This window comes from Nannobrachium achirus (assembly GCF_963921795.1).
Source record: "Nannobrachium achirus genome assembly, chromosome: 14".
Classification (NCBI taxonomy): domain Eukaryota; kingdom Metazoa; phylum Chordata; class Actinopteri; order Myctophiformes; family Myctophidae; genus Nannobrachium; species Nannobrachium achirus.
In genome coordinates, this window is record NC_137821.1 from 22,577,164 (window position 1) to 22,589,663 (window position 12,500).

General features: G+C 46.7%; 1 protein-coding gene across 1 annotated transcript; it reads right to left on the reverse strand.

Moving 5' to 3' along the window:
* Window positions 1-2,237: 2,237 nt before the first annotated feature.
* Window positions 2,238-11,046, reverse strand: LOC308297915 (F-box only protein 41-like; the record flags this gene model as incomplete). Its single annotated transcript, XM_080741479.1, has 14 exons — window positions 2,238-2,422; window positions 2,698-2,816; window positions 2,995-3,090; window positions 3,633-3,785; window positions 4,166-4,281; window positions 4,529-4,752; window positions 5,518-5,606; window positions 6,035-6,081; window positions 6,725-6,943; window positions 8,305-8,377; window positions 8,841-8,920; window positions 9,456-9,618; window positions 9,867-10,255; window positions 10,903-11,046. The coding sequence occupies 14 exons, from the start codon at window positions 11,044-11,046 to the stop codon at window positions 2,238-2,240; spliced, it is 2,097 nt and encodes a 698-aa protein (XP_080597605.1).
* Window positions 11,047-12,500: the final 1,454 nt, after the last annotated feature.

A 12,500-nucleotide genomic window follows, 5' to 3' on the forward strand; every position in this document is an offset into this window, starting at 1 on the left:
TAGGAGCAGTGTCCAAAAATGTGTTTTAAAAATCGGCCTGAAGGTGGCGCTAGAATAGGGCCATGTGAGAAATGAGGGGTGGGGTGCCCGCGTTGCCTTGGCGGACGAATAGGTACCGGCCCCGGCTCTCCCGGACGCTCGTAGCCCAAGTTACGGCATTTTATGTGCACTGCAGTGGCAGGGGGTCCTCCACTGGGCATTATCATGTTTACATTGTGTGTAGTGGTTGCAGCTGTTTAATTTGTCTGAGACTGAGTTATTTACATTATTAATATGAGACAATATCATATAGGTAAAGCATCTACAGCACACTCAACTCACTTTGAATAATATTCTGTCTGTCTTCTGAGCTTTGGCTTCAACACACTGTACAATCACATTAATAGTTAATTTTTGGAAGAGGAATCTTCCACATACTGTAGAATGCATAACATTTATATTGCTGAAAATCCCTAAACAAAGTCAGAGTACATCCCATTGTCTGGGGGACCGTAACACAGGAAAGAAATAACCTCAGGTGGTGCTTTTCAACAACTTTATTTAATAAGTGTGCACATGTGCATGTGTGACGTGTTAACATGAGTATCATGTGACTGTGTGTGTGTGTAGAGTCGAGGTCAGCAGAGTGCTTCTGTCTTGATTTTCAGAACATCGCACAGACCAGGACGCCTTTGAATAACCTGTGGAATGCACACACACACACACACACACACACACACACACACACACACACACACACACACACACACACACACACACACACACACACACACACACACACACACACGTCCACTATAGCTGACAGTGCACATTAAGAGAACACAGGACCACAAGCTTTTTTTGTGCATTAGCCGATTTCCGTGTTATCCTCCCTTGGGATGGGTCTGTTATCACCTTGGCCAAGGCTCAGTAGTCGGACCACCAGCTCCGTTATCGCCCATAGACTTGTCATTGCAATACGTTGTTTCGAATCCCAGCGTGACTTCTTTTTTTCCCCTCGTGTGTTGGCGCATGTGCATTGCAATGACAAGACCAAGGCTGATATTAGGGCTGATATTGGGTCTACCCAGCTCCTGGTAGTTGGTAGTCTGACTACTGAGCCTTGGCTAAGGCATGACAATATTGATAACAGTCCCATCCCAAGGATATGATAACGCATGTATCAGATGCAGCCCTTCTGACAGATATACTGTATGACATATATAGCCTATCGTTCTAGCTCCATACCCTTTTTTGTAAATTAATGCCCGACTTGCCCATACTACAGCGTCACACAAAAGCATCAAAAGTAGCAGATCCACAAGCTCGAAACACGGTGCGATGAGCCTGTACAGTAGATCTGCTTCTTTTGCTACTTTTCTGTCTGAATCCTGAAAAGTAACGGTTTTGGACATATGAGGTTTCCACCCGACAGAGGCGATATTATGGTCATCATCTTTTGTCAATAGAAACATCAATCAACCACGCATGCACGGCACGCACCTGCAGGGTGTTGATGATGTCTTCAAACAGAGTCCTGGTCTCCTGGCTGTCTGTGTCTTCAAAGTAATCTGCTGCCGAAACCTCCACTACTATAGACCTGAGATGAACACACGCACCTACACACACACACACACACACACACACACACACACACACACACACACACACACACACACATACGCACGTACATGCACGCACACAAAGGGAGAGAGAGAGTACCTTCATGAACAGTCAGCCTTTTTAAGTGAAATAAAGTTAAGGTGGTTCTCCACCAAACTGACTACTTCTGCAGGCTTCAAACTGCTAGTCTGTTGTAGGCTGCTGTCAAACTTTTAACCATTTAAAAGTCGGGCGACGGAACATTGCATTCATTCCTAGCTAGCTTTGCTTTGGAGTTGATCGATTGGTATCGGAATTGAGAGTTGAGATATTTTGTGAATATGGTATCTAGTGAAAATGTGCGACGGGAAAATGTCTCTGGCTTATTTAGGCTTGCTTCTGCACCAGTAGCAGCTAGAGGCTAGAGTATTTACGCCCCTCATCACCAGCGACAGTTAGCCAGGACGGTAAACGACTGGACATGTTCAGTTCTTCATCGACGGGTTCCGACAGCGCTATCGAGGGCATGCGTCTTTTGCCGTCAAGGTGCCGACGGCAGCTTGTTGGCAGCAGACGATTTCCGATGCTGAATCGCGGCCCGAATCGGCCGTGATGGAAAGATGCCTTTAGACTAACTACAGCCAGACTGCCAACTGCTAACTTGTTGTGAATTTGGTCTTACTGTGAAAGTGCAGGATGGCCTGTCCGCTGACAGGAGTGTGAGTCAGGATGAGCGTCTGTAGATTCTTCAGTCCGTCTTTACAGAGCTCTGCTGCCACCTGCAGGCCGAGGTCGGTGATGCGCTCCAACTCCAACACCTGTAGATTAATGCAGCTCCGCACTGCAACACATGCGTGCACGGGCGCAAACACACACACACACACACACACACACACACACACACACACACACACACACACACACACACACACACACACACACACACAGGCAGAAATGTGAGAATTGGAATGTGGCATGATTTAAGTCCAACTTGCATCTAATCCTCGCCTCCTTGCTTGGAGTTGGAGGTGGGACTAAGGTGCGAGAGGAGTGCGCGAGTGTGCAAGTTAAGAGTATTGGATTTTGGCTATTATGATTGTCCCGGCTGTCACTCACCCACAGCAGCCAATCCCTGAGCACCGCAGCCGGCCCCGCCCACACTGAGAGAGAGGAGGTTTGGCCAACACCGTCCAATCGTCTGCAAGCAGCGGTTACTGAACCGAGTGGGTTGTTGACTGAAAGAGAGGGGGGGAGTGAGAGTGTGTATCAGTGTGTGTGTGTGTGTGTGTGTGTGTGTGTGTGTGTGTGTGTGTGTGAGTGAGTGAGTGAGAGTTTTTGAGTGTGTGTGTGTGTGTGTGTGTGTGTGTGTGTGTGTGTGTGTGTGCATGTCTTTGCATGTCAGTGTGTACTGACCAGGGGTAATTTGGCGCCACCTGTAGGTGAGTGATGTTCCTACACCCTGCTCCCAATGCCCAGACCACCTCATGACCCAATGGATCTGAAGAACTCCTACACACACACACACACACACACACACACACACACACACACACACACACACACACACACACACACACAAATACATTAGATCGGATAGCTGGGAGAGAGAGATGGAGAGAGAGACACAGACAAAGATGCCAAGAAGTTTTTTCCCACCGGAGCTGAGCAAAGGCCACGCCCAACGCGGAAGTGCTTCTCTCGCCGTTTTGGCCAATACATTTTATTATTAATAGTTATAGTTATTGAACGCGCCGTCTCAAACGACCTTGATCCACGTGAGGCCCAACCGAGCAAGCTAAAGCGAGCGAGTCGGCGGGCCGAACACTGTGAAGTCCCTATCTGTCCCTATCGAGTTGCGTCCCGATAGGGACAGAATAGTAAATAATGTTTAGGCGAATGCGTTTGGTTACTGGCCAATCATAGCGCGTTCTTGCACAAGCTCCCCCGCCTCCTCTCCTCAGCTCCGGTATGAATAGCACACTTGCGACAAAGACAGACAGACAGACAGACAGACAGACAGACAGACAGACAGACAGACAGACAGACAGTACCTGTATGTGAGTGTGTGCAGGTTCCTGCAGTAGCAGCTGGCGAGCCACAGACACCTGTCTGTCAGGATGTGGGGACACAGAGAGACAGACAGCTGCACCAGACTGCCCCCTGTGGACCGCAACAGCGCCTCTACACCCGACTCCAACATACCTCTGCAGCACACATAAGAGACACAGACAGACACATATTGTATCCATTCTTGAGTTGTCCTGACTGAGAATGAGAATACAGAATGCGAATGAATAAAACAGCATGAACATAAGAGAATTCCATCGCATGAATTATCAACATCAATTAAAACAGGTACAGTTTAGATTGACCAAAGTTGATACGTATGTCTGATTTAAGGCAGTTTTTATGCCACCTTCTGGGAACCTGGACTAACAACTTGTTTATAAGAATGTGTGTGTTTGTGCGCACGTGTGCATGTGCGTGCATGTGTGTGTGTGTGTGTGTGTGTGTGTGTGTGTGTGTGTGTGTGTGTGTGTGTGTGTGTGTGCGCGCGCTGCGCATGCATGCGTGCACGTGTTACCGTGTGTTGCGGTGATAGTCTTGTCTGCTCTCATCAGCCCGCTTGTGTCGTGGTCGCAGGTTTTTCAGAACCACCGTATGAGTCTGTGTACACCACTGAGACAGAGTGCACAAGAACTACACACACGCGTGTGCGCGCGCACACACACACACACACACACACACACACACACACACACACACACACACACACACACACACACACACACACACACAGCGTCGTTGTAAGTAATGTTCCTTTTACCGCTCAATAAATTAATCATTTGAATCTGCCTCTGGTTGTCTGCACTTCAGTTCCACTCTCCCGGATATTAGTCTAGCCTGTGCCTGCCAGACAGACACAGACAGACAGTTTGTCCCTTACCTTGTTCGAGACGCGGGCGTTCTCCAGATGAAGGCGTGTCCAAACCGCCGGGTGCCTGGCAACGAACCTCCAATCGTAGCACACCTCCGCGGCAGACAGGAGGGAGGCCACGTCCAAATATGGAAACACACAGAAGAGCCCCGCCCTCAAGCGCAAGGTGTCCGCCCCCAGAGCTCTGTCACCGTGGTGACGAGACGGCGTGGAATGCAGAGACGAGCAGACACCTGGAGGAGGAGAAGAAGAAGGTCAGTGGACTTGTTTTACGAGTCATGGTACCAGGGCCACCATCCTGTGCCTCGAGCATCCGTATTGTGAGGAAAGCCTTTGCATTGCATCGCGTTGTGAGACAACGTTTTCTTGTCTGACGTCCAGGAGCTGATTCCTGGAGTAGTTCATCTGGTTGGAAGTTGTTTCTGGTATTGATGATGATTTGTATTGTATTGTATTGTATGTCGTCTTTGTCCCGATTTATGAATTGAATACATAGGCCCACTATGGACACAAGTCCATAGTGTTATATCGTTTTTAGAATTGCTTAAGTAATTAGCAATAGTGCAACAAGCACTGTTTGCAATTTATAAAGTATTCAATCAATCAATCAATCAAATTGAATGTTCCCGGGGGTGGAAGTGTCTCAGAACTCAGACAGTTAGGCGCCTTTCAGACGGGGGGGCAGTAAAGTGCCCTAGTAATTCATTTTCAATGAGAGGCAGGCTATTATTTGGGACAATCTCTCTGCGTTTACTCTCTGCGTTAGTCTCCACTGCGGCGCGATCCCCGCTGATCCAAATGACAACCGCCTCCCGTCTGAAAGTCTTTATAATGGAATATGATCGTAGGTTCAATTCCTGGCCCCCCTTGGGTTAGTTTCAAGTAATCCTCCTGTGTGTGTGTGTGTGTGTGTGTGTGTGTGTGTGTGTGTGTGTGTGTGTGTGTGTGTGTGTGTGTGTGTGTGTGTGTGTGTGTGCGTGTGTGTGTGTGTGTGTTACCTGTCCCATGTGTGTTCCAGGAATATTCCTCATCTTCATCTTCCTCTTCTTCTTCAGTGCTATGGTGACGGCGAGGTCGCCTGTTCCATGAACCCACCCACGCACGCACACACAAAACACACACACACACACACACACACACACACACACACACACACACACACACACACACACACACACACGAAACATCCGTTTTGAATAAAGATCGAACTCATTGACGTCAAAAATGATTTGCACTTTTACATTTTAATGTACTACATTTAAAATCTGTCCTAGTGACTTCATTTTCTACACAGGAAATGATACTTCCATGTACAACAAATCCATATAATAAATTATTAATATGAATATGATGTATTAATCAGTTACATTACAATACTTCTTTCTCTCCCTATCTCTGGGGGCTGTCCCACCCTCCAGAAACGAGAGAGAGAGAGAGAGAGAGAGAGAGAGAGAGAGAGAGAGAGAGAGAGAGAGAGAGAGAGAGAGAGAGGAGCACACACACGTATGCACGCACCTGTAGTGACTACTGTAGAGGTATTCTCCTGACACACTGTAACTCCTCTAGAGGAGAGGAGGAGAGGAGAGGAGAGGAGAAGAAAAGTAAGTTATACGTTCAAATGAGTCTACTCATAGATAATAGATAAGATACAGCATATAACCATAGACCGTACAAAATATGGACGGTGGTAACCGTCATGTGACCCATTGGTTTCTATCAGAGCGAAAATTAAGCTTTTTTTTCCCCTCATATGGGTGTCCACTGTCCGCCATCATTGTTTTAATGGTACCAGAGGAATGCTATTGGCTGCCACCGCAGGGATACTTGGGACATTGTCTTGAGCTTGCCGAAAATTAAGCAGACGAAGAAGAATCATCACAAGCCTATGATCACAAGTCCCTCCTACAGCATACCCTGCTTTAACATCAACTATGACATAAATTGGACCATATTTTCACAAAACGCATATCATGGTGATTGAAACGAGGCTTTAACTAGCCACAGGAACCATATTTATGACAATGTTTACAAATTAAGGTAAGAAAATCAAATGTAAAAGTTTGGGAGAAATGAATGGAATCCTATGGAGAACCTGTTGCTTTTGGTACCAGAACAGCACAACTAGCGGCCAATCATAGGAACTGTTAGTTCTGTGTCTTTGCTTCATTCTAAATCCGGACAACTGGACCCCTGCATATAACTCACGCGGTTTCCCATGATGCCGTGGGGCTTTGGTCCGATGATGTCATCGGTGCTTCCATCCAGACTGTGTCCTGCTCTGTGAGGGGGCGGTGTGTACATCTCTGACAGCGTGTGCGTGTGGTTGTCATGATGTGCGTAGTCCTGTTTGTGTGTACGTGAAGTGAGGAAAAATAACTGTCTCTCCGCGCGATCAGCCCGCTCCAACAATGTCTCGATAAACACCTGTAAGAACAAGAATATTTATAACGTCACTGTCGGGCAGAAACCTTGTACGTTTTTTCGCGAAGTAAAGCCCTGCTTCATCATAAAAGGCAGTCGCACAGGTAGTGAAAACAGCAGATCTACAAGCACACACGCGTTGTGTGCTTGTAGAACGGCTGTTTTCACTAGTTTAAATCATTTTTAAAATGATAAATGCAAAACGAAGAGTTTTGGACATACAAGTTTTCCACCCGACAACAACGATAAGAATAAGAATTCTTCCATTCGTAAATATGCCCATTTCCTCTATATAATGTTGGGAACAGAAAGATAAATGACTTTCTCTCTCTCTCTCTCTCTCTGTCTTTCCTGCTCTCACTGCTGCTGCCTACGTAAACAAGGGCTACTGTGACTTTGCGGTGGCCTCCCCTAATGCTTTGGAATAGCCTTCCCCTCCACATTCGATCCACCCATCAAGGCGTTCAAGTCTCTACATAAGACCCCTTTTCTGGGTTGCTGGAAATTCTCCACAAGCATCCCTTCGTTGACAGCTTGAAGCGTGAGCTCTACCAGCCAATATGGCGATTGGGCTCAGTCTAAGACTGAGTTAACCACTTAAATAGCGTCCTTATTGATGGCAGAAAATACCAGATCAATCGGCTATGAAAGCTTTCGCTGAAAATAGTCAAAGGCTTAAGCCTTCCCCACAATAACATAACAACAGAAAATACACAAGTATCCACCTCTTTCCGCGGGAGTTTACTGGAGATTATTTGGACCACACTTCCGGTTTAACAGCAGACATACAAGCTCACGTCGCGTCGCAGATGCAGCCCGTTGTGAGCTTGTAAATCACACTCGGCTGCGGCGCCGGAAGCTCGGTACAACGTCTGCGCAATGCACTATGGGGCGTTGGAAAGCCGTGGATAGAGCCCTGAGGGACTCCGGTCCACCATATGGGGTTTTAGTGGTTAATTATCACTGCCTCTGATCCTGTCATTCTGTCTTCAACAAGCGTGGAGCAACACACCTCCGTCCTCAGCTCCATCTTATTAAAGTTCTCAATTGTCTGGAGTTGAGAAGGAAGATTTGGTTCCATTTGTACACTGTCAAAGTTACAGACTTGTACGGGTCAATTTAGACCCCATAAAGGAACCTATAGAGAGTCCCTGAAACCACTGATCGACACTGTACTGTATGTCACCACTCACCACCAATGTCGTAGACTCTAGGGGGGTTCTCTCTCCCATTAAAAGCTGTTACTATTAATCATAACACGTTAAATGTTAATTCAGTCCTTTATTCAATCAATTTGATCTCTTTATTGAACACATTTTGACACAATAATGACATAGATAAAATTGATAATAATTCTACTGTACCTGCAGTTTTTCTTTGGCATCTGCCTCCTTCTCTGCTGTGTCCCTGAGAAAACACTCAATGTCCACCATCTCCCTGCGCACACGCACACGCACACGCACGCGCACACACACACACACACACACACACACACACACACACACACACAAACACAGGTCAGACGTGATGATAATCAGAGTGAGACAGCCTCAAGGGACAAGGGATTCTTTATTTATCATCTTCTCTGACACGTGTGTGTGTGTGTGTGTGTGTGTGTGTGTGTGTGTGTGTGTGTGTGTGTGTGTGTGTGTGTGTGTGTGTGTGTGTGTGTGTGTGTGTGTGTGTGTGTGTGTGTGTGTGTGTGTGTGTGTGTGTGTGTCCTAGGGCTGACATTAGCTTTCATACAAGATATTGTTGTTTAAGGTTGAGGTCATACTGATGTGGCATCAGATGGACGGACAGACAAACAGACAGACAGACAGACAGACAACAGACAGACAGACAGACAGACAGACAGACAGGCAGACAGACAGACAGACAGAGACAGGCAGATACTGACTGGTGTCGTTCGCTCAGCTCTCTCTCTTTCCCCTTTAGATTCTTCCTCAGTCCCTCCATCATCTCCATGGCGATGGTTACCTGGGAGATATACGTCCCACACACAGGATGTGATGTCACAACAGCGTAGGAGAGACAAACAGTAAGACAGCTGAGAGAGAGAGACAGTAGGGACTTTGAGCAAGGACGGCTACGGCAGTCCGCTCCGGCAACCGGAAATGGATCAGTGCTCGATAGATAAACCTGATTGCCGTCGCAGACCTTTCCACGTAGCGTCTACAGCATCTGCTGCATAGACGCGTCACCATGGGAACCAAAGGGTTCAGTGAAAGGGGTGGGAACCTGTCGCCGGCAGCTGTTTGCTTAACGATTTTGACTGTTACGGCGATTGCGTCATAGCAGCTGTACTTCTGCCTAGCGGAGCCGTCCTGAAAACCGTCATTGCTTAAACTCCCTAGTGTAGAAGAGATAGAGAGAGAGAGACAGTGTAGGAGACTGGTGGTAGGAAGGCTGAGAGGGAGACCGTGTAGGAGAGACAGAAAGCAGGAAGGCTGAGAGGGAGAACGTGTAGGAGAGACAGACAGCATTTAAATGTGTTACCATGGTAATCTCTCACCTGTCTGGACAAATAGGATGCTCTCTCCTCCATTTCCTGTTTCTCTCTCCCCAGACGCTCTGAGTACTGGCTATGCTGCTGCAGATCCGCATCTCTCTTGTTAAGCTCCGCCTCCAGATGGCTCACACGGCGACTGACTCTCTCCTCCACCTCGGCAAGAGTCCTGACACAAAAATACGAATAAAATAGCATTTGAGTATTTCCTTTTTTCAGTACTTCCACTACATCTCAGTGGCAAATATTATACATTTTACTCCTCTTATTTTAAACTTTAGTAGGTAAATTGCTGATTTATAGTAGATTATTATTACAAAACCTACATTAACCATTTATGACTTTTGTACTTTTACTCAAGTAAAACACTGAATGCAGGACCACTGCGCTAATATAAGATGATAATTAATGTTCTACCGGCAGATTCTCGGATCCAGTCCCAGTCCCAGGCGTTCCTCCAGTCCCACCCCCAACGAGAGCCCCTCTGTCGGCCAGAACCCAAACTCCAGCCCCAGGCTTCCCGTGAGACCCAGTGGAACCCCGGCCTGGCCTGGCAGGTCCCCAGAGAAGGCGTCCAGGGTGCAGGGCAGAGCCAGGGCGGTGCAGGGGGTCTCCGGACGTCCCTCTGGGAAAACGGAAGACTGGAACACCTCCCTGAGGAGCTGGGAGGAGACGGTGGACGAGGAGGCCAGGTCCAGACAGTCCAGCTGCGAGGGGAGGTGTTGGGAGGGGGAGCTGGGCTTGTGGGGTGCGGCGGGGGAGGGCAGAGGGACCAGGGTCCCAGGCGTTGAACTCCTGGCTCTGACCTGAAGGAGGACACATGTTATTATAGGATGTGTTGACCTGTTGTTGTTTTTTCATTCATTTGAATCAGTAATATTTAATATATATATATATATATATTGTAGATTAGCATATCATTTTGTTATTTTTACACAAAACAAATGAAAATCATGACTGTGATGGATTGCATCGGGTATTAGACCTAATAGACAAATGACAGCAGGACACTAGTTTAAAGGTTTAGTAAGTGATGTTTAATGGTTAAAACATCTATATTTTGCAGGGGTGGCTCGTTTTGAACAAAATGCCTAAAATCATGAATGCAAAATGTTGCAGTTGCACGCACATTACGACCACTAGGCCGAGGAAGAATTTACACCCTTTTCCCATTGGCCTAGTAAAGCGCCACCAACAGGCTTTTTTATATTGCTCCTGTTCGATTTTTCATATTTCATCCTGATTGACTAAGATTGACTTCCACTACCTGGCCGAGCACATTTGTCTAGTTTATGCTGTATCCTGAAAATTGTGTCCTGACCTGAAAATGTATTTTCTGTTCAATAAAGAGCTGGAGAGACTGTTACCGAACAAGAACTCTCAGAATACACACACTCTCACGCGCGTGTGTGCGCGCGTGTGTGTGTGCACGTGTGCGTGCGTGCGTGTGTACCTGTGACAGGACCAGCAGTGTTTCATAAGTGTGTTGGGTGACCAGGTGTGCACGCAGTTCAGGTACGGAGGAGAAACGACACACGTCTCCACAGCGAGGGCAGAAGTAAGGAAGAGAGGATGAAGAATGACAGGAGGAAGACATGATGCACTGAGGGAGAGAGAGAGAGAATAACGGTAACAGCAGGTCGTCTATCTGCAAGTGTCTATCTACAGCTATGAGTTCAATTACCTACAGTATGAGATCAAATACAGTATATGAATGGGAAAATTACCATTTTAAAATATATCAGCTCAACCTTATGGGGTTTATGTGGTTAAATTTGGGAAAGGTAAAAGCCACTGAGGAGAACAATTTGATAATGGAGCATGATTTGATAATGGATGGGATGGCTCACAGTGGGTTGCAATGTGACGCACTGTGAGCTTGTAGATCGGGCCATTCATAATGACTGCTTTTACTTAGGCCTATACTGTAAGTATATTTTGATGCCATTGGCAATACCTTTGTAATTTTACTCAAGTAATTGTTTTATACAGGCCTTTTACTTTACCAGGGTATTTCTACATATTGTGGCATTGCTTATATCTTATTGATGTTTGTTTCACATAAGAATAAATGTGCAATGTTCACTATGCAGCAGTACCCTCTCTGTGTTCAATTTACACTGAGGTCCCACATATGAAGAATTGTATCAAATGGAGTTCCATGGTCTAACGCTAATCAAACGGGAAATAAAGAAAAGTGCTTATTTAACTCTGAGAGTGTACGAATGGAACTAAATATACTGTCAGAGTTACAGGCCCATAACAGTCACCATTAGTGGTCCTCGGACCATATGTTGAAAAACAAGAGGCCACTGTAAATGAGGATTACCTACAATATCAACAAAGGTTTGAAATTAAATCAAATATTAATGAAAGGACATCACACGCACACGCACACGCACACACAGACACACGCACACACACACACACACGCGTATATATAATTGATATGATCTAACATTCACAACCACATGAACCTGTGAAGAAATTAGGTCAGTGTGTGTGTGTGTGTGTGTGTGTGTGTGTGTGTGTGTGTGTGTGTGTGTGTGTGTGTGTGTGTGTGTGTGTGTGTGTGTGTGTGTGTGTGTGTGCGCACTCTATCGCGCGCGCGCATGTGTGTGTGTGTGTGTGTGTGTGTGTGTGTGTGTGTGTGTGTGTGTGTGTGTGTGTGTGTGTGTGTGTGTGTGTGTGTGTTTCTGCCATTGGCTAAGGGGTCTCCTGAGAGATGAGTGTGTTCACGTATCTAGGCCAATGCTGTGCAATCATGTGTGTGTGTGTGTGTGTGTGTGTGTGTGTGTGTGTGTGTGCGTGCGTGCGTGCGTGCGTGCGTGCGTGCGTGCGTGCGTGCGTGCGTGTGTGTGCGTGTGTTCTTGTGTCCTGCATGCAAGCACACAATTGACCTGAGGAAAAGGGCAGAAAAGAGTAACAGACAGACAGACACACAGACACACAGACATGTGCAAAAGGAGTTCAGGTATTTCATGTTCTCGTTCAAGGCTGAGGGGAGGACAGATCAGCCGGAAAATCAGAGCAGCAGGGGCGGCGTTGCAG